The following is a 20,126-nucleotide window of genomic DNA, read 5'->3' as shown; positions in this document are numbered from 1 at the left end:
AATGGCGAGAGAGGCTGCGGCCTCGCCTTTAATAGGTCCTGAGCCCTTCCTTGCTATGGGACAACACATTATCAAGGAGAGCTAGGGCTAAGGGCGGTATGCAGGCACTAAACTATGAGGCTACGCTAGGCGAAATCTATACTGGGCGGGTACAACCAAAAGATGTTTGAAATACTCATAAACCTCCCCAGGGATAAACTGAGAACGCTCACGGGCATTCTCACAGGCCACTGCAAGACTGCGTACCCATCTGCATATGACGGGATATGGTCTACCGACTCTTGGCGACCAATGCCAGAAGAGTCCAACGCACCTTCTCCTAGAATGTAGCCCTACAGCACGGAGAAGGTTGAGACATCTTGGCTAACTGCAGCCAGAAGAAAGGCACATACGCTCAATCCAACTCAGCTCTATTCTGAGTGAATAAGGGGCAGGGTCTGGATGAGGTACTGTGATGAGCAGAGGGCATAAAAGACCATGAGGGCAAAGTGCAAACTTCGCAGAGAACCTAATCTAAATAGGTGTGAAAAAATGTTGCTGCTATCATGTTGTTGGTGTGAGATACATACGAAATTTCAGGCATATTTCACGGCAATGTAATTTGTATGTATTTTCACAGCCATTTCACGTGAAACGCGAACTTTAGAAGCATAGTACCTTAACAGGTTTGAGTGTTAGACTATGCTTTGTGATTTTCGTAGAATACGCAATAAAATTTCGTTAAAAATATTTTTGGATAAATTAAAATAGCGTTGTTTGGTTATGCAGAAAGCAGCGCAGTCAGCGCAACCAACATAAACGATGCACTTGCCCTCTCTCATGCACTTTAACATCTGTATGTACATATATACAAACTTTTGTAAATTGCTCTTCGCAGCAATCAAAGCAAGTATATATCTACGCCCAACTGCAGGGCAAAGTCAGTCGCAATTGGATCGTATACCACGTCGCGCAGATTAATTCGAGGCGCCGTGCCGTAATTTTCTATTTACCTTAACTTCGAATATATGTATATACATATGTATATAAAATAAATTGTATTTTTTCGGAATAGCGTGTTTTTCTTTTCGTTGAAAGAACAGTTAACGAAAATGCTCGTTGACTACACATTTTGGTGACCCCGACGTGATCGCGATTAATATAATCCTATTTAAATTCTCGTGGAATATATCTATTGAAATAAATAAAACAAAAAATAGTTGAAATAAATAAAATAAAAAACAAAATAAAATAAAATAAAAAATTGTTGAAATAAATAAAATAAAAAATAGTTGAAATAAATAAAATAAAAAATTGTTGAAATAAATAAAATAAAAAATAGTTGAAATAAATAAAACAAAATACAGTTGAAACAAATAAAACAAAAAGCAGTTGAAATAAATAAGACAAAATACAGTTGAAGTGAAGTACAGAAGCACACGTACATAACTAAAGTAGCATATGTACGAACTTAAAAAAAACAATAAAAACACTAACTTCATACGGTATTCCGGTAGTTTTATCTTCCAACGGTATATCCCGCTAACTTCAACCTGCTCATACCGCTAACTTCAAACGGTATAAACTGCTAACTTCAACCCGTGCATACAATTTTAATATATATATATATATTATTGTTCGTTAATACATTTTTAATATTTTGTATGATGGCAACAAACGAAGCTTCTCGGTTGTCACCTGAGGATATGGTGATTTTTTACAAACGTAAGGCGCAATCAATTTATGCACAAGCGCAATCGATTGAACGGGCAATCGAAGGCGAAAAAATTAATCCATTCACCGAAGTAGATTTAAAGGTACGGTTGGAGTGCCTCGAACATATTTCCAGCACGTTTAACTTGGCTCATGACAGCTTAGAGGAGCTCAATTTTGACGAAATCGGCGGAGCACTGCGTTCAAATTTTGAAGAGCTACTCCTTTTACTTCGGTGTCGTATACGGCGTGAAATTCATAAACGTCAATCTCAAATGCCATCCTGCTCAACCATGCGGCACGATCCGGTTTTGGAAGGGCAAACAGTTGTTTTGCAAAGTCGACCACGTTTGCCTGAGCTCAGACTGCCTACATTCAGTGGAGGATATACGGAATACACAGATTTCTTTTCCTTGTTTTCAACCGTTATAGACAAGGATCCGGACCTCACGGATGTCGAGAAGTTGCAGCACCTACGTTCATATCTGAAGGGTCCAGCTCTGGATGCAATTCGTTCGTTGGAGATGAGTGGCAACAACTACTCTGTGGCTCTAGATTTGCTTAACAAAAGATTTAACAATAAGCGTCTTATTTTTCAGGCACACATCACTGAGATTATGGGCATCAAAAAGGTGGACACTTCTTCAGCGGTGAAGCTTCGTGAATTATCCGACAAGGTAAATGCAAACCTGCGCGCTCTACGCACCATGGGGAATTCGGAGCAAATAGCGGGGTGTATAATCGTACACACTCTTCTGCAAAAAGTCGACAGTATCACGCAGGCAAATTGGGAGGAAGCTGCGCCGTTAGATCTCATACCCTCATGGGAGCAGTTTACAAATTTCCTGGAGAAGCGTTGTCAAAGGCTGGAGAATGTAGAACATTCCATGGCAGCGTATACTCGTGGCTCACAGGTGGGAAAAAATAGTAGAACTATTAACCATGGTAGAAAATCATTTATTGCTACTAACAATACAAACAATTCAACCAATGGCTGTGTTTTTTGCGACAACACAGACCATGCTGTATATTCATGCACCCGTTTTTTAAATTTATCTCCACAACTCCGTCTTAAGGAGGTCAAAAGGCTTGCTTTGTGTTTAAACTGCCTCAGAAAAGGCCATCAGCTTCGAACGTGCAATGCTGGTCTATGTCGTACGCGTGGATCCAAGCACCACAGTCTGCTACATATCGACTCCTCTTCTTCACCAATGTCGTCACAAGGTCCTGCATCTTCAGTGCAAGCATCCTCCCAATTAGCACCTCCAAACACCTCTAAGCTTGTTTCAACTTCAGTCGCACACCACACCTTGGCTGCAATCTCACAAACAACGTCAATTGTCACATCTGCTCAGAATCTCAGTCCTGATGTTGTGCTTCTAGCCACTGCTGTCATCAATGTTAAGAACAGCGCAGGTACATGGGTGCCATGTCGTGCACTGCTCGATTCAGGGTCGCAGTTGCATATTATAACGTCTCGTCTTGCTCATCAACTGCAGTTGCGAAAAACCAAGTCATCCACCTACGTATCGGGTCTTGGTAATGCAAACTTCGCCTCTGATGGTTTGACTGTCAATATTACTATTCAGTCTCAAAACTCGGAGTACTCTACCTGCATTACAGCGTTGGTTGCTCCTAACATAACGGACAATCAACCCTCTTTTACTTTGGATATTTCTCATTGGAAAATACCGTCGAACATTTGTTTAGCAGATCGAGGTTTTTTCAAGTCGCAACGAATAGATATGCTTATTGGAGCCAGCCTCTTCTATGATCTCTTATGCATTGGACAAATAAAGTTAGCTCACGGTCTACCGTGCCTACAGAAAACTAGGTTAGGATGGGTTGTAACAGGTGGTGAATCGCAGCGGCAAAGGGGAGCGATATTGGCCGCACAGTCATCACTTGACATAGGTTACGAATCCAATGTTCAAATCGATCAACTAGTACGTAGATTTTGGGAGGTTGAAAGTTGCTGTGAATCTGTCGCCACATACTCCAAGGAAGAGCTTGACTGCGAGGCGCATTTTAAGGCCAATTATTTGCGTTTGTCTACAGGGAACTATTCGGTCCGGCTACCAGCAAAATTTAATATTGATCTCTTGGGTGACTCTTATCAACAAGCGTTTCGTCGTTTTCTTAATCTAGAGCGAAAATTGGACCGCCACCCACAGCGGAAGGCCCAATATGCAGCATTCATACGGGAGTATTTGAATCTAGGACATATGTCACTGGTTACTAAGAACAATCTGCGGTATTGCAAATACTTTCTGCCACATCACTGTGTTTTGAAGGAAGAGAGCACAACTACAAAACTCCGCGTTGTATTCGATGGCTCTGCGGTTTCATCTTCTGGATACTCGTTGAACGACTTGCTTATGACAGGACCCACCATACAACCTAAACTGTTCAACACATTGCTTCGGTTTAGAACCTTTCCAATCGCTTTGACGGGTGACATATGTAAGATGTATCGTTGTGTACGAGTCTCAGAGCCCGATAGTTATCTGCAGTGCATCTTGTGGCGTGACTCCCCACAGCAGCCGGTCAACGTCTTTAAACTTGACACAGTCACTTATGGTACAAGACCAGCTTCATTCCTCTCAATTCGTTCGATGCACCAGTTAGCCATTGATGAACAAACTGTCTACCCCATAGGCTCAAAAATATTAAAGCGCGATTTTTATGTCGATGATTTTATTACAGGCGGTGAGTCCATTCAAGAAGTCAAGGAAATTATGAGTCAAACTACAAAGCTGCTGGAAAAAGGAGGATTCAAGTTGAGAAAGTGGTGCTCCAGTAATCCTCAATTGTTGCAGACGATACCACCTGATGATCGAGAAACACTACTTAAGTTCGACGATGGAAGCGATATAACTAAAACACTCGGTTTAACTTGGGATCCTGCATCAGATTGCCTATTGTTCGCGTTCTCATCAATGCAGCCTTCATCAAAACATTGCAAGCGGTCCATTTTGTCAACTATTGCTCGTTTTTATGACCCACTCGGTCTCATCGGCCCTATTATTTCGAAGGCTAAAATCTTTCTTCAACAAATCTGGAAAGAAAGGCTTGACTGGGATGAAAGTTTGCCTTCATCACTACATTCATCGTGGCTTAGTTTGTGTGCAGATTTTGGCCGCATACCGCAAATAAAGTTTCCCCGTTTGTCAATCCAGCAGAATGGCGCCTATGAAATTCATGGTTTTAGTGACGCCAGCATCGAAGCATACGGAGCTTGTCTTTACGTCGTGTCAGTCAGTCAAGGAAGAAACCAGGCGCAACTGCTATGTTCAAAATCTCGTGTAGCGCCCTTAAAAACTCTTACGGTTCCAAGGGTGGAGTTGTGCGGTGCCTCCCTGTTGGCGCAACTCATGCATGAAATAGCTCAAATGAAACTTTTCTCGTGTCGATATTATTGTTGGTCTGATTCGGCGGTGGTGTTATCCTGGATTCGCGACGAACCTTCAAGATTTCAAATCTTTACAGCTAATCGCATAGCCACTATATAGGAGTTGACTGCGGGTATGGAATGGCGCTACGTGCCTACGAAGTTTAACCCAGCTGATATTTTATCCAGAGGTGCAACCTCTAACGACCTCATTAACTCATCTCTATGGCTGCATGGACCGGATTTTTTAGCTCAAGATAAAAACAATTGGCCAAACCCTTGCAGTCAAGTCAGTCAACTCCCAGAAATGCGCAAAAGGGTGTTATTTGCGACATCTGAGTACGTTGACATAACACTCAGGTGTAAATTCATAAATTCATTTGAAAAATTACAGCATGTTTTTGGTTACATTTATAAGTTCCAAAATCGCTTGCGGCTTTCTGGACTGACTGTTGATTGCATACGGCGTGGCACAAAACTACTCCTGCGCACCATCCAAAGGCTTCACTTCAAAGAGGATCTCAAATGCCTTCAAGCCGGTCAAGGTGTGAAGGCATCTAGTTGCATTGCGTCGCTCTCACCATTCATCGATAGTTGTGGATTGCTTCGTGTGGGTGGACGACTGAAAAATTCAGCGCTCGACTTCGAGGCGCAGCATCCAGTCATACTGCCGAGGCGTCATCCTGTCACTCAGGCAATCATTATGCATTTTCATAGGCGCAATTTGCACGCGGGTCCTCGTTCCCTACTAGCATACATTCGGCTGCAGTATTGGCCTATTGGCGGACGAAAAACTGTTTCGAACGTTGTAAGCAAATGCACTCTATGCTTCCGAGCTAAACCGCACTTAGCGGAACATATTATGGCTGATCTTCCGGAAGATAGGGTAAACTCATCTTATGCATTTATGGTCACAGGCGTCGATTATTGTGGACCATTCCATTATAAAAACGAAATACGCAACAAGCAACCCATAAAATGTTACATTTGCATATTCATATGTTTTGCCACGAAAGCTGTGCACTTGGAGCTCGTAGCAGACTTATCAACGAAGGCATTCTTAAATGCACTAAAGCGGTTCATCCTAACGCGTTGTCGCCCCACTCGTATATGGTCGGACAACGCAACCAACTTTGTTGGCGCTAAGAATGAGATGGCAGAATTAAAACGTTTATTCCTGAGCGAGAAACATGTGCAAGCAGTTCATGAATTTTGTCTAGCCAATACCATAGATTGGCATTTCATTCCACCTCGCTCTCCACACTTTGGTGGGCTTTGGGAAGCGGCCGTTAAAACTGCGAAATATCATTTTCATCGCTCGGAGGGCTCGTCATTATTAAACTTCGATGAACTGCGCACCCTTATTTGCCACATAGCGGCAATTATTAACTCAAGACCTTTGTTTCCACCTTCAGAGAATCCGGCTGATTTAGACGTTCTAACTCCAGCTCACTTCATTGACACTGCTCCTATCTCTACTTATGTTGAACCAGATGTCACGAAGATTAACTTTAATCGTTTGGATCAATGGCAGCGCGTATCATACTACCAGCAGATATTTTGGGCACGTTGGCGTGAGGAGTACTTAACTACCTTGCAGCAGCGCTCAAAGTGGCGCACACAGAATTTCGAACTCTGCGTCAACGACATAGTTTTAGTAAAGGACGAAAATCTGCCTCCTCTCAAGTGGCCCCTAGCAAGAGTCACCGAACTAATATATGGATCAGATCGTGTGGCACGTGTCGCTGTACTAAAGACTGCAAATGGAGTCATCCGAAGAGCCATCCGAAAGCTATGCCCATTGCCAAGACAAGATGAGGTTGAAAGCCAGAGTCTTCCAACGGGGGGAGGATGTTTGGTTATGCAGAAAGCAGCGCAGTCAGCGCAACCAACATAAACGATGCACTTGCCCTCTCTCATGCACTTTAACATCTGTATGTACATATATACAAACTTTTGTAAATTGCTCTTCGCAGCAATCAAAGCAAGTATATATCTACGCCCAACTGCAGGGCAAAGTCAGTCGCAATTGGATCGTATACCACGTCGCGCAGATTAATTCGAGGCGCCGTGCCGTAATTTTCTATTTACCTTAACTTCGAATATATGTATATACATATGTATATAAAATAAATTGTATTTTTTCGGAATAGCGTGTTTTTCTTTTCGTTGAAAGAACAGTTAACGAAAATGCTCGTTGACTACACAAGCGTTTTGATTTATGTTGCTTTAAATAAAAATTTTTGTGTAATTCTTCAAGACTCTCCATGTTAAGTGGATTAAGATAAGTACTCAGCTCAATATTTTTGTCCGACACTGTACATATTTAACAACTAAAACAGCAAAGTTTTCCTTGACATACCTTAACTTGAGTATAGGTTCTTTGGCTGCCGATGGGGTACGTGATGCATTTCTCGGGTCTAAATTCTGTTGTTTCCATTTTCTATATTTTGCGTGCTCCTTTAAATCTTTAGCAATAACTGAACCTATGCCCGAATTCAATTTTTCCAGCTCTTCAGCCTCACGATGTAGACGCCTATAGTGTACAAATGAGAAAAAGAAAGTGCCCAAAACAAGTAGACATAAATTTCCAATTGCTCACGTGTCAGCGTCTCCATTTTTCCTATTGTCGACTTCGTCGTCATCATCGGAAGTAGCAACACCTCTATAAGTATCACTGTAGCGGCGCCTACGCTCTGGATCTGTATATGGGTAAGGCGGTGCTGGGAAATCATCCCTTTCAATTTTCGGTTTCTCACCCGGCGGTGGCTTCTTTGCAGCTGGATAGTGAGACAGCTCTATGGGCTCTTCGTTGTTCATGGCAGGGCTCTTGGGGCGAGGCGTCTCCGACCGGATCGCATCTACAAGTACTTTCATGGCGCTGCGACTGCGTGAATGAGGCCGTGACGGTGGCCGACTGCCTGCCGTTGAACCAGCTGTACTGGTGGCGTACGACGGCGGTCGATGGAAATGTGGTGACAAAGGCATTTTATCGTACGGATCAATTGGCTTGCGTAAGTAGTGTGGAGCATCTGTCAAGTAGCTGTACGTATAAATACGCGAAATATCTTCACCACCGGGACGGCCGTATTCACGTAAGATTAGCCCGGGACTAACGGTACGGTAGTGCTGCAAAATCGATATTAAGCAGCAATTAGTTACTTAGTGCAAAGCAAATAATTGCGTATATTTGAAAACCTTTCAAGTTAATTGTTTTATTTTTTTTTATTGTAAAATTAACTAAGCAAATTAATATTCTTTGTAATTAGTGTTGATTTGTGATTTTGATTGTGATTTCTGTATATGTATATATTAAACTTAAGAAAACCAAACAATTTTTATTATTAAAAAAGTTAAGAAAAATATTCCAAATCAAAAATGTGATATGTACTTATATACAAAAACAAAAAATAAGAAAAAAAAACAAATAAACTTAAAGAAAAACAAACCTTTCGGCTAGAGGAATAAAGTGAACCATTAAAACTCGGCGTTCTGGAGCGCGTGTACTGAAAACAACAGAAAACCATTGCAAGCTCAAATTGTGAAAAATAAAAAATAAACAATAAATACGGGAGAAAATAATAATCAAGTGTGGAGAAGGAAGATTAGGAAAAATCGGTGCTCGAAGGAATTCACAGGCGGAGAGGGCGGTAGAGGTGATTGGTTTGTTTGGTAGGTAGTCTCGTCTCCCTCGGAAGGTACTAGCCATAAACATGCGCACCACCAACGGCATTAACATACTGATTCATTGAGGTGTTATTTCAATTCCATGTAAAAATCGTCTGCATTTGGGGAGTGGAGAGGTGATAGGTGGGACGTGCAGCTACACAATCATATACAGGTGCGCAGTGCAAGAATATTATTTTGTGCAGCTCATCATGCTTCAAACTCACACATTTACCGATAAAGCTTACAACTGATTATGAAATAATTTATTTAATATACAATATTAAAGGGTTAGTCCATTGCAGTGGTTAGCAAATCACCGAACCATCTCCACTTACCATATCACTGAGCGCACTAGAGCTTATACGATCGCATTCAGTGTCCGTAAACCCACCATTACCGACGGCTGGGCCTCCACCATTCAATATTATGCCGGATTCAGACGGACCAGGACCACAGCGTGGATGCCAAATAGCGCTACCTTGTAGGTACATTTCTTCGCCATCTCCGAATGGATCGCCGCACTTCGTACAACGTGCGCATGTCGGATGAAAGTGATGATTATCACCTGCTTGTAACACTTTTCCGCTAATAAAGCGATTACAGTAAGCACATTTGACACCAAATGATTTTTGATAGCACTTCTCACAGTACGGCACACCATCCTTGCCCATATATTCGCCGTTTAGTACGGCATTACATGCTTTGCAACGGAAGCACCAAACATGCCACTGTCGATCCAACGCAACTAATGCTTGACCTTCTTTCAATAGTTCACCGCATCCGGCACAGTCGTTTGGGTCATAGTCTTCCTTCAGATGCGCTTTATCCGACACCACGCCACTAGTCATCTGCTGGTGTGCAGTGGCACGTGTTGGACTTTCAGCTTTTGGAACTGGTGAAACCGTGCCTTCCTTACGCGACGTTTCGGCAGTGGTCGACGTTTGTCGGATGGGCGATGAAGTAGCAGCTGGAATACAATTTTCACATAACACCTCTTTGCCGGTATTTGTTACCTGTAACCAAAAAATGGAAAAAGTTTGCAATACGTTTTGAAATATATCATTCAATAGCCCTTTTCCACCGAATTTTAATTGCAGTATACGCGGCCGACGTGGCTGAATAGGTTTGTGCTCGATTACCATTCGATGGGGGCCGGGTTCAAAAACAAAAATGGACGGGAAACAGCTAGAGGTAGAAAAGGGGTTTTCTAATAGCAATCACCCCTCGGCAATCAATCGCAAACCTACGATGCCATGAAAAGGGTTTTCGGAAAAAAACCATCTACCGTTCAGTGGCGGTATAAATCTGTAGTTCCCTCCATTTGTTGAACAAGATCAAGGGAAACACCACAAATTGAAGGAGAAAAACTTGCCCTAACTACTATTCATTTGAACCCCAACGATTTCTTCCCATCTACACCTCGCTGCAAAATTATAAATACATTACTACAGCAATAACCATTTAGTGCAAACTTTCAAACTTTGTACAAAATTTAATCAAAACTTTCAACTTTATGACCAGAATTTTTAGAATTCTAAATATGCAAGTTTTAGTGACTACAAAATGCCGTTGATTTTGATTAAAACTTTTAATGACTTTATATATACAAGGTGATCCATATAGTTGTTTTATGAGCAAAAATCAAATTTTTTACGTTATTTACGTTGATTTACTGAAAAGAGCAAACATTCCTATTATTTATCTAACCCGTTAACCCAGTTTTCCAAGATAATATATTTTTTGCATAACATCGGCCCTTCACGGCACCTAACAAAAAAGTCTAAAACAACCAAATCGCAGCTCCGAAATGGCAAATTAACATCGCTCAGACGGCTGAAAACTCGAGTGTGGCATTGCGCCCTATCCACTGAAATCAAAGATCGTCCAAGTCCAGGTTTTCAATTTACGGCAAAAAAATATTTACCAAGTCTTTGTAGAGCTCAACGGAAAAAATAATTGTGAACAGATAGGTAGATAGGTTTTCTAAGAGCTTTGCACCACCCTCCTCATAGTGCTTTGAGCCCTCTACTCATCACAGTACCTCATCTAAACCCAGTTCCCTTATTAAACTTAAGATAGAGCTGGGTTGGATTGAGTGTATGTGCCTTTCTTCTAGCTACAGTTGGCCGATTTGTCTCAACCGTCTCCGCGCTACATTCAAGGAGAAAGTGCATTGGACTCTCCTGGGATTGGGCGCAGAGACCACAAGAATCATTAGACCGACTCTTTAACATAGTCGCCAAGATGAAAATGCGCTTCGTCAGAAAATATGAATTTGACTTCTTTTCAATGAATTCAGTATTTGAGCTACACAACATTGGCTTTGGAAATAAGTTTCCCCAACGTTGTATAAGGGTAATAAGATCCACTCCGTGCCGCAAGATTTCCAATGCTGTCATAGTCAAAATAACATAAAACAAATATATAAATAATTGGCGCGTAAACTTGTCTGAGGTATTTGGCCGAGCTCCTTCTTCTATTTGTGGCGTGCGTCTTGATGTTGTTCCCCAAATGGAAGAACTTACAGTTTTAAGCCGACTCCGAACAGCAAATGGTTTTTTATGAGGAGCTTTTACCTGACAGCAATACACTCGGAGGTTCGTCATTGCCTGCCGAGGTCGACCGCTATTCGAAAAATTGTTTCTATCATTTTGCTGTTTCATGCACGGATATTCGAACCTACGCACTCCCAAATGATATTCACGACCAACCCCCTGAAATGGTTTTCAGTCTGGAAATTTGTGTACTACAGGCACGTCCAGCCACGCGATATGATAACGGTACTTAGAACGGAACGCGAGTTTGAACTATGTAAAAAAAGAGGAGTGCAAGATATTTTTTGTTACATTTTTTTGATTTTTTGTTTAACCCACCGTTGGGCACCCGGGTCTGGTCAGACTGGCTTTTTCCACTTTGGACGTGAATTTGACATATTTCCATTAAAGCTAACGGCTTCAGCTTCCAGGTAGCTTCTTCAAATTTAATTTTCTATTGATTTATGGATAGGTATAGTATTTTAAAAAGAATAATCGAACAGGACGAAAAAAGGCCAGACCCGGGTGTCCAACCAAAGGTTTTAAAAAAGGTGTCCAACGGAGTGTTAAGTTGAAAATTCGCAGAAAAAATTTAAAATTAAGCTAAAAGTAGCACATGGAAATGGCATGTTTTTATTTTGAACTATTTTATAAATAGTTTTTCAACAAAGTGGGCCGAGGAAAGCTTCGTACTGAAGAAAAGCGTAAAATTATCAAAAATCTTCGAAAATAGGAAAACGCGTACAAAGAAACTCAAAATATCTTTGGATGCTCTGCTTAAATGGTAGCAGAAAATTACTTTTCATGATTCGAAAAATTCCCTTTATTTGGTAATGCAAAAACAAACCAAAAACATGAAACATGCAATTGGGTTTCTTTACATAAAAATACAGGCAGCTCTGGTCAGCCACCTGTAGGCAACAGGTCCCATTAAGCCACAACGCTTGACATTTCCGAAACGTGATTCAGTTAAATTCTTGTTGGCAATAGGTTATTTAATAACAACAAAAAACTATTTGCTTACCTTGCTTCCTGATTTAAAAGGGTTGCTACATTTCGAGCACGTGAAACACTTTTGGTGATACGTCTTTCCCATGGTCGAGACCACTTCACCCTCGACATACTGTTGGCAAGCGGCACACTTCGTGCCGTAGAGACGCTGATAGTCGGGAATGCAGTAGTAAACGCCATCTTTGGTAAAGAATCCGCCAGTGGCGAGCGACTTTTTGCATTGACAACATTGAAAGCAAGCTTTGTGGAAATGCTTATCGGCCACACGTAGCACCTCGCCAGAACACTTTTTATCGCATTTAGCACAATAAATTTTTTGCTTTCCTGAAAGATAAAGAACATAAACGTTGTTTAAGCTACACGGAGCGACAAAATAAAATAAGCAATTATTTAAGTTGAATGTAATAAAACAGTGGACAATAAATATGCATGTAATTAGCAAATACTAACAGTGGCTGTCTGTAAAAGTTTGTTTTTGTTTTTGTTTAGCAGACTTAATAAACTGGCAAACATTTATTAGGGTACACAGAAAGTGCACCTTTTACTAAGCATGTTATATTAACATGTTTTTAGCGGTACTTGCGCTATCGAATTTAGTAACTAAAATTCATATTCAAATTTGGAATATTTTTGTACACCGTTAATTCTAAAACTGTTTCTTATCATACTGAGAAAGAAAAAGTGGTTCCACTACTGAAACCTGGAAAACGTGCTAAACAAAGAGAGCCTTATCGCACGATATCTCTCTTTTTCACAGTAGTGAAGACACTTGAAGCTCTAGTAGCGTTGGACCTATTGAAGGCTTTCGATACAGTCATTTCACGCTACTAGATGGGGTACCATTAGATCAGATTGACAACGACGACCGGTGGCTTCACCGTGACAAAACAGCCAAGATATTATTACGGATAAAAAAATTGTGCCAATTAAAACGTAGTTTTTGGACACAGCTTATAAAAATGATTGTAATATCATAAAATGTAACCCATTACTCCCTGTTGGTCATTCAAGTAACATCACTGGAAATTTGTAAGAGACCTATAGGTACCGTTTTTTATAGTATAAATAGTACGCTTAGCAATCAGAGAATATTTATTTATATATTATTTTGGATTTTGGAAAATACAGTCGTGACCATAAAGAGAAAAATATACAAGGAGCGCTACTACACTCTTTAAATGGAGGAGAACGATTTTTATTCAAGAGGTCGCTTAATCAAGGTAACTATTTTATATTTGACAGAAATTCGTGATATTTCCACACACACCTCCAAAGCATAATAATTGGCGCGTACACTTCTGTTAGGTGTTTGGCCGAGCTCCTTCCGTTATTTGTGTTGTGTGTCTTGATGTTGTTTCACAATGGATCTGCAGTTTTAAGCCGACTTCGAACGGCAAATGGTTTTTATGAGGGCTTTTTCATGGCAGCAATACACTGACGAGAAGGGACCGCTATTACAAAGACTTTTTCATGTTTTCATGCACGGAGATTCGAACCTACGCACTCCCGAATGGTGGCCACGCATCAACTATTCGGCTATGGCGACCGAAGTGGCAGCCAAAGTGGCATAGGTTATGAAAAAACTCAATTGGTGTGGACAGATTATTTAATTTAACAAGTAATATTGACTATTTGCGTAGTTTCATGGAATGACTCAGTGTACTATAAGAAAAATAATAACAAATATTTGTAAGAAAGGTGCACTATGTATTAATACGTAATTTTATTATATATTCATATACATACCTTCACAACTTCAACTTCTTTACTACTAACTATATTTTTAATTTTATTGTTAACTAGCTTTAACCCGCGGCCCCGCTCGCATAGGAGTAGTTTTGAGGGATTTAGGATATGTATATATAATATATAAAAGAATTACAAACAATAATTTCATAGAAAATAATTTTTTATTAATAACCATAATATTACAATACCCGGCATCCGTTGCTATGCGTCGTTGAATAAAATCAAAACAACCAATCAGAAAAATATCAAGTAAAATTATTTTTATTAATTTTCTATCTCAAACCGTTTTTGAACTTTGCATTTGGGTCATAGTTGAACAGCTTATGCGGATTATGAAGTCTAGAGTGTGCTATAAATAGTGGGAAATAGGAAAAACTAAGATTTTTTAGATTAAATTTAACCAAATATTCGTTTATTAGTGACGAATGAGAGTGGTGGCGCGGCCTGGGGGCTGTGGGAAGTGAGTTCCATCATAAAAACATGCCTATAACCTTCATTAGGTGAAAATATGAATGTATAAAAATTTTTACGTCATTTGGTGTTGTCGTTTCGTAGTGATGCGCGGACAACGTGCAGACATTCACCTTTATAGTATAGAAGATTTTTTATCTTAAGATCAATCATTGTAAAAATAACCTATGATTGTATGTATGTACATACGACAGCACACGAATTTATTGAAGCTTCACAGCAAAGTTCGATTTCCTGCTGCTATACTCGTAAGATTAATATATTACACTCAAATTACGTTAAGGGGTTACGTGGGTTTCGTCGGGTAAAAAAAGGCCTATTTTCAATATTTTTTTTTTCTATGTAAAAAATTAGTTATTTAATTCAAACTTTTTTCTGTCTTATAGATACATATTAAAGGAATAATTTCTGAAATTAAAAAAAAAAAATCGATTTTTTTAACCCACGAAAAGCATGTAAACCCCTTAAAATGTCCTGCGAAAAAAAATTGGAGCACAAATGGCAGGGCTTAATCTCAATGGAAAGATCTCTTACTCTTTCAATGTTCAGGTTATTTAATTTTGTGTATTATTTTGTTTTTTTGTTCATTTCATATGAATGACCTTCTTTTGAGCCAGTCTGGCAGAAAGCTGCTCCTAATGTTTCTATATTTATTTAAAACTTGAAAGTCCTATTTTTTAATTAAATATTCTAATCAACTAGAAGCGGTTTTAACATAGGACTATAACTATGGGTCATTCATTTCGAAACTTGCGTGCTACTTGGATAACAAATATCTTTTTAAAAGGAAATAAAAGGAGATCTGAAAAAGATTTTTGAAATTCAAATTAAGCACCAAAAGTTTTTTTTTAACTCCAAGGAAATAAAAGCAGATCTGAGAACGATTTTTGAAATTCAAATTAAGCACCAAAAGTTTTTTTAACTCCATTTACTACACACAATCTGTCAGAAAAAATAACATTTATTATTATTTATAGTTACAATTGAAATAAGTTAAGCTTTACGTAAGAACACCCAGCGGAGTTCATTACATAATTATGCGTACTATATATTATATATATTACGAGACATACATAATTTGATACGTTTTTACATTTTAAATCCTTACATTAATTCATTACCCATACATTTTTTTAAATATCGTGTAGTGAAGTGGTTATTAATAAATGGATTAACTGCTCGAGGATTTGAATGAGTGGCAAGCCGACTTCTGTATCGCTGACTGATTCTGCTGATTTCTTCGTAAATTGCCGTAACATTTAGATCTCGTACAATGCTTCGTTTCCATCGCAAGGCGCATTCCCAACAACAACAACAGCACACATACGTAACACTTTCGTTTCGAATCTCTGCAGCGTTTCCAGATTAGATTTTAAGGCCGAGCCCCATATTTCGACTCAGCACGTCTTTTAAGAATTGTACGTTGGTTTAAGAATTGTTCTGTATATGAGTACTTCATTTTCTAATGAAAATGCTGATTTGTAGCCAAGTAACCAGTAAAGTGAATGGAGTTTCAGCCCAAGTTCTTTCCGCTTTAAAAATATGTGCGATCGCCACGTGAGACGCCTGCCATTATCTGTCTGAGGTTAGAGCGTTGTTTAGAGATACGTTGAATGAAAAAGGTTTTTGGAAATATAAAAATGTGTCCTCTGAGACTACCAGTCTGCAGAATACTTATGCTTCCAATACTTTACCCATACAATCTGAATATTAGATGTAGTCGCCCCCATGCTGAAACCGTTTGTCATTTAAATTCTTTTATTACCTTAGTTTAGATCGAGATACCATAAGTAGTCATGCGTTTTTGATATAATAATTAAAAACTGTCAAAGTCTGATTTTTATGACATCACACATATTTTTTCGTAACATTTAACTGAAAAAATGTATGTAATTTAATTATACAAATTTGAAAAGGCAATTAACTCAAAAACATTGAAACTACGCGTGTTATGACCCAATTGCCTAAATTTCGGAGTCTTTACTGCACTTTCACCAAAAAATACATTAGATTAATGATTAGAAAAATGTACTTGAATACCAATTTACATTTAACTTAGGGCCAGTTTTCAGTGCTGGTTTAACTGCGCTTTTCAGTTTAGCTACGCTTACACGCCCAATTTCGCAGTATTAAACTCAGTTAAAATAAATCATCACAGTTAAACTAGCACTTAGAATTATGGCTAGCACTGCGTCTGCACTATACAACTCTATAACTTTTATGAATGGTGAACTTCATGGGAATTTTGAATTTTGTAAAGCAAACAATTTTGTGTAATGAGCAGTGAACACGAAATGATACCAGCGAAAGTGCCTGCACATTTTTTTATGAATTTCCATGGCATATTTAACTACGCAAAAATATAATTGGTTCAAATAGAAAATATTTCGGAACCAGTTCGGTTTTGGCTTGCTAAAATAAACAACGTAGGTAACTAAATGGACCGAGACTCACCTTCTCTGTTTTGAGAAGTTTTCTCGCATAAATTAGGGCATCACCTATTTCCACGAAGTCTTAAGCGTGATACAAGTTGTGTTCGTGCAATTGCGAGTCCAGCTTATCTTAATTTAAAAAATTAGGGATTCTTAACTTATTACACGTATGTATGTAAGAGTTTGCTTTGAAGCTTTCTTGAACAACTCACAAAAAAATTGAGCGTGAAGTCGTATTGTTAAAACCTAATTAGATCCTCCGCTTTCCATTCACATGTAACTTATGTGAAAAATTTAAATTCATGAAAGGCAAGAAGTAAAAATAACAAACTGGTTATAATTAAGTAAGCTAACATATGCCTAGAAACACAATAAATACGTACATGTGTGAAGTGTACATACATACAACGAATAAGAAATGTAATAAAAACATGAAAACAAATTGGCGGCCAATATTTAATTAAATTCAAGTTCAAAGTATGAATAAAGAAAAATACTCGAAAACAAAGGCTCTGAAAGTGTGTATAATAATACTGGCGTGACTTCCTCCTCCTCTGACCTCACTTTTGTTGTGTTGTTGTAAAAGAAATATTGGCCTTGTTTAATGCGACAGTTAAATATATATTACTATTATATACGTACATTAGGGTGCATCCACATCGCTTCCGTTGATAAAATTTTTATGCATACCTTCTAAGCTTAAGCTGCGATTAGTGGTGCCACACATTAGCCGTTATCGTAATGCAATCGGCTTTCTTGATCAACCATATGGGCAACACTGTAAACGTTTATAAAGGTTGGTTAAATTTCAAGCGCCGATGTTGAATGTGAACCACACCTAAAGTCAACGACACCGTTGGACTTCTTTCTTTGGGGTTATTTGAAAAAAAGGTGTACGTCGATAGGCCAGCAACAATTCAAGAGCTAAAGGATGAGATAATTCGGCACATTAACGACGTAGAACCTCAATTATGTCTCAGCGTCATCGAAAATTTGGACCATCGGATGGAGGTGTGCCGCTGAGGCCGCGGCGGCCATTTGACCGATATTTTGTTCCATACGTAATTGAGCCATACCAATATTATCATAATAAAGAGAAATGACAGTAATTCCCTAAAAAATTGTATTTTATTCAAAATCAACACCGGCCCTTGAAACTTAACCACCCTTTAGATAAGGAACTATTTGCATTTGGTGGTCTTTGGAGGTGTCCCGCCGAGGCCGCGGCGGCCATTTGGCCAATATTTTTTTCTATACGTAATTGCGCACTACCAATATTATCATAATAAAGAGAAATGATAATAATTTCCTAAAAAAAATTTATTTTATTCAAAATCAACACAGGCCCTTGAAACTTAACCACCCTTTATGTGCCGCAGCATAACCGCAGCCATGAATTTTGGTTTTCCCCGATAGTTGCGATAAAAATTTGAATATTAGAAATGAACGACGAAAAATTAGTTGACTTAGTGGAAAATTATCCGTGTTTTTAAGACAAAATGCAAATTTTGTCATTAAGTCTGCTTCAATATCAGCTGTTTATGGTTACGGCGTGACTAATCGACAAATGCCATAATGTTGCGGCTATGGTTATGATTACGGCTAACATTATGGCTACGACACCACTAATTAGGTACAGTTTCAAACTCTTCTTTATTTCGGAAAAATACATATATGCATTTAAAAACTATTTTTATTTATAATAAAAAATCGATTTTGGGAGTATTTCCCCAATCGGTTCAGTCACGTAAATTTTAATATATTGTATTTCCGTAGCATTTTGGTGAAAATTTTAAAATATACTATTGTAATAAATTGTATAGTTCTGGTAAAAAAATAACAACTTTTTTGGTGTGTCACCCTAATGTATAAACATATACTTGAATGAATTACAGAAATGTGTGTCAAGGGGAGAAGACCGCCATCAACGTTTCATTTCATATTTCATGTCCCTAATGGGCTCCAAATTCAGGACCAACCGAATGGTAGACACGAACAAATATACTCGGCTGCAGGGGATGCGTTATACTAATAATATATGTAAGTGCGCCACGCCAATTCATTTCCAACATACTTAATAAATATTTATAAAACATACCGAAATCTTTTGCCTGAATTTTATTTTTTTATTCTTATCTTATTCGCATTCAAACCGAAATCTGTAGCTGTGTATCTCTAGCTTTAGTGTTGTTACTCAAAATAGGGACATTTTTTTTTAAATAACAAAATGGCGGACTTTTAAAAAAAAGGTATGTTTTTCGGGTGGAAATCAGGGCTGAAAAAAAACGAAAGTAGCACCTTCCAGAATGACAAGCCTACAGAATAATTATCAGTTTAACTTTTTCGTTTCAGATGTCTTGAAGAGCCAAAATCCTGTTGACACGCCACCTATATTTCTGAAGACGGTTACTTTGGTGCCACACTACTACAAAAAAAAAATATTAAAACAAAAAAAATGTTTTTGTATAATATATTATTTGATGTCAATAATAACATCCTATAAAATCAAAACGATCGCATTTTATTTTCTTAAAAAAAAAAATTCCTAAAAAATATCTATGTATAAAAAATGAGTATTTGACGAGAAAGGTTAGTTGATATTTCTTTTAAAATTTCGCAGATAAGTTTTTTTGTTTAAAATCATCAACTATTAGTTAATTTAGTTCAAATCGTAATTTTCAAATAAGTTACTCGTTCGTTGCCGTGGTTTCGTAATTGATAAATATTTGTTTAACGGATTGCGAAGAGTCAAAGGGCACTTTAAAGTGAGGTTACTCGGGTACTAAAACGTAATCTATTGGTAAGATGAGAAAACAACTTAAAAAAAATGTTGTTTCCAATGAAAATATGTGACTTGAATAAAATGCTTCTAAATAAAACCACAACTTCGCAAAAAATTACCTTTAGAACCCAATACAATTAAACAAAAAAATATTTTTTTTAATATTATCCCCTGAGTGAAAGAAATCGTAATGTTATGCTCCGCCCGCTACTAAAAATTTGGGCTTACAAATTTGAATACTTTAAATTTTTTCGTCCAAAAACCACACAATTTAAATAGAGAATACGTACACATATGCCATACATATGTATGTATATAAATTCCTACACTCTGGAAAAACAAAATACGAAAATAGATGATTCGAAGAGTTGCGCAATGAAAGAGAGAGAAATTAC

At 38.4% G+C, this 20,126-nt stretch overlaps 1 protein-coding gene across 6 annotated transcripts in view; it reads right to left on the bottom strand.

Moving 5' to 3' along the window:
* LOC128855396 (actin-binding LIM protein 2) overlaps positions 1 to 20,126 on the bottom strand; it is a 50,027-nt gene that overhangs the window by 10,954 nt on the left and 18,947 nt on the right. For 4 of the 6 annotated variants that reach the window (XM_054090260.1, XM_054090261.1, XM_054090262.1 and 1 more), the window contains exons 2-6: positions 12,311 to 12,621; positions 9,088 to 9,765; positions 8,533 to 8,589; positions 7,686 to 8,212; positions 7,446 to 7,619 (exon numbers count right to left, since the gene is read on the bottom strand). In XM_054090260.1, coding sequence (XP_053946235.1) covers positions 7,446 to 7,619; positions 7,686 to 8,212; positions 8,533 to 8,589; positions 9,088 to 9,765; positions 12,311 to 12,621 — 1,747 coding nt within the window. The remainder of the gene's footprint in view (positions 1 to 7,445; positions 7,620 to 7,685; positions 8,213 to 8,532; positions 8,590 to 9,087; positions 9,766 to 12,310; positions 12,622 to 20,126) is intronic. The other 2 variants (XM_054090264.1, XM_054090265.1) reach the window with 1 other exon arrangement.

The sequence above is a fragment of the Anastrepha ludens genome, chromosome 2, assembly GCF_028408465.1.
Source record: "Anastrepha ludens isolate Willacy chromosome 2, idAnaLude1.1, whole genome shotgun sequence".
In the NCBI taxonomy this organism is placed as follows: Eukaryota; Metazoa; Arthropoda; class Insecta; order Diptera; family Tephritidae; genus Anastrepha; species Anastrepha ludens.
The sequence above is the reverse complement of the archived record's forward strand: the minus strand, read 5'-3'. Positions and strand labels throughout refer to the sequence as shown.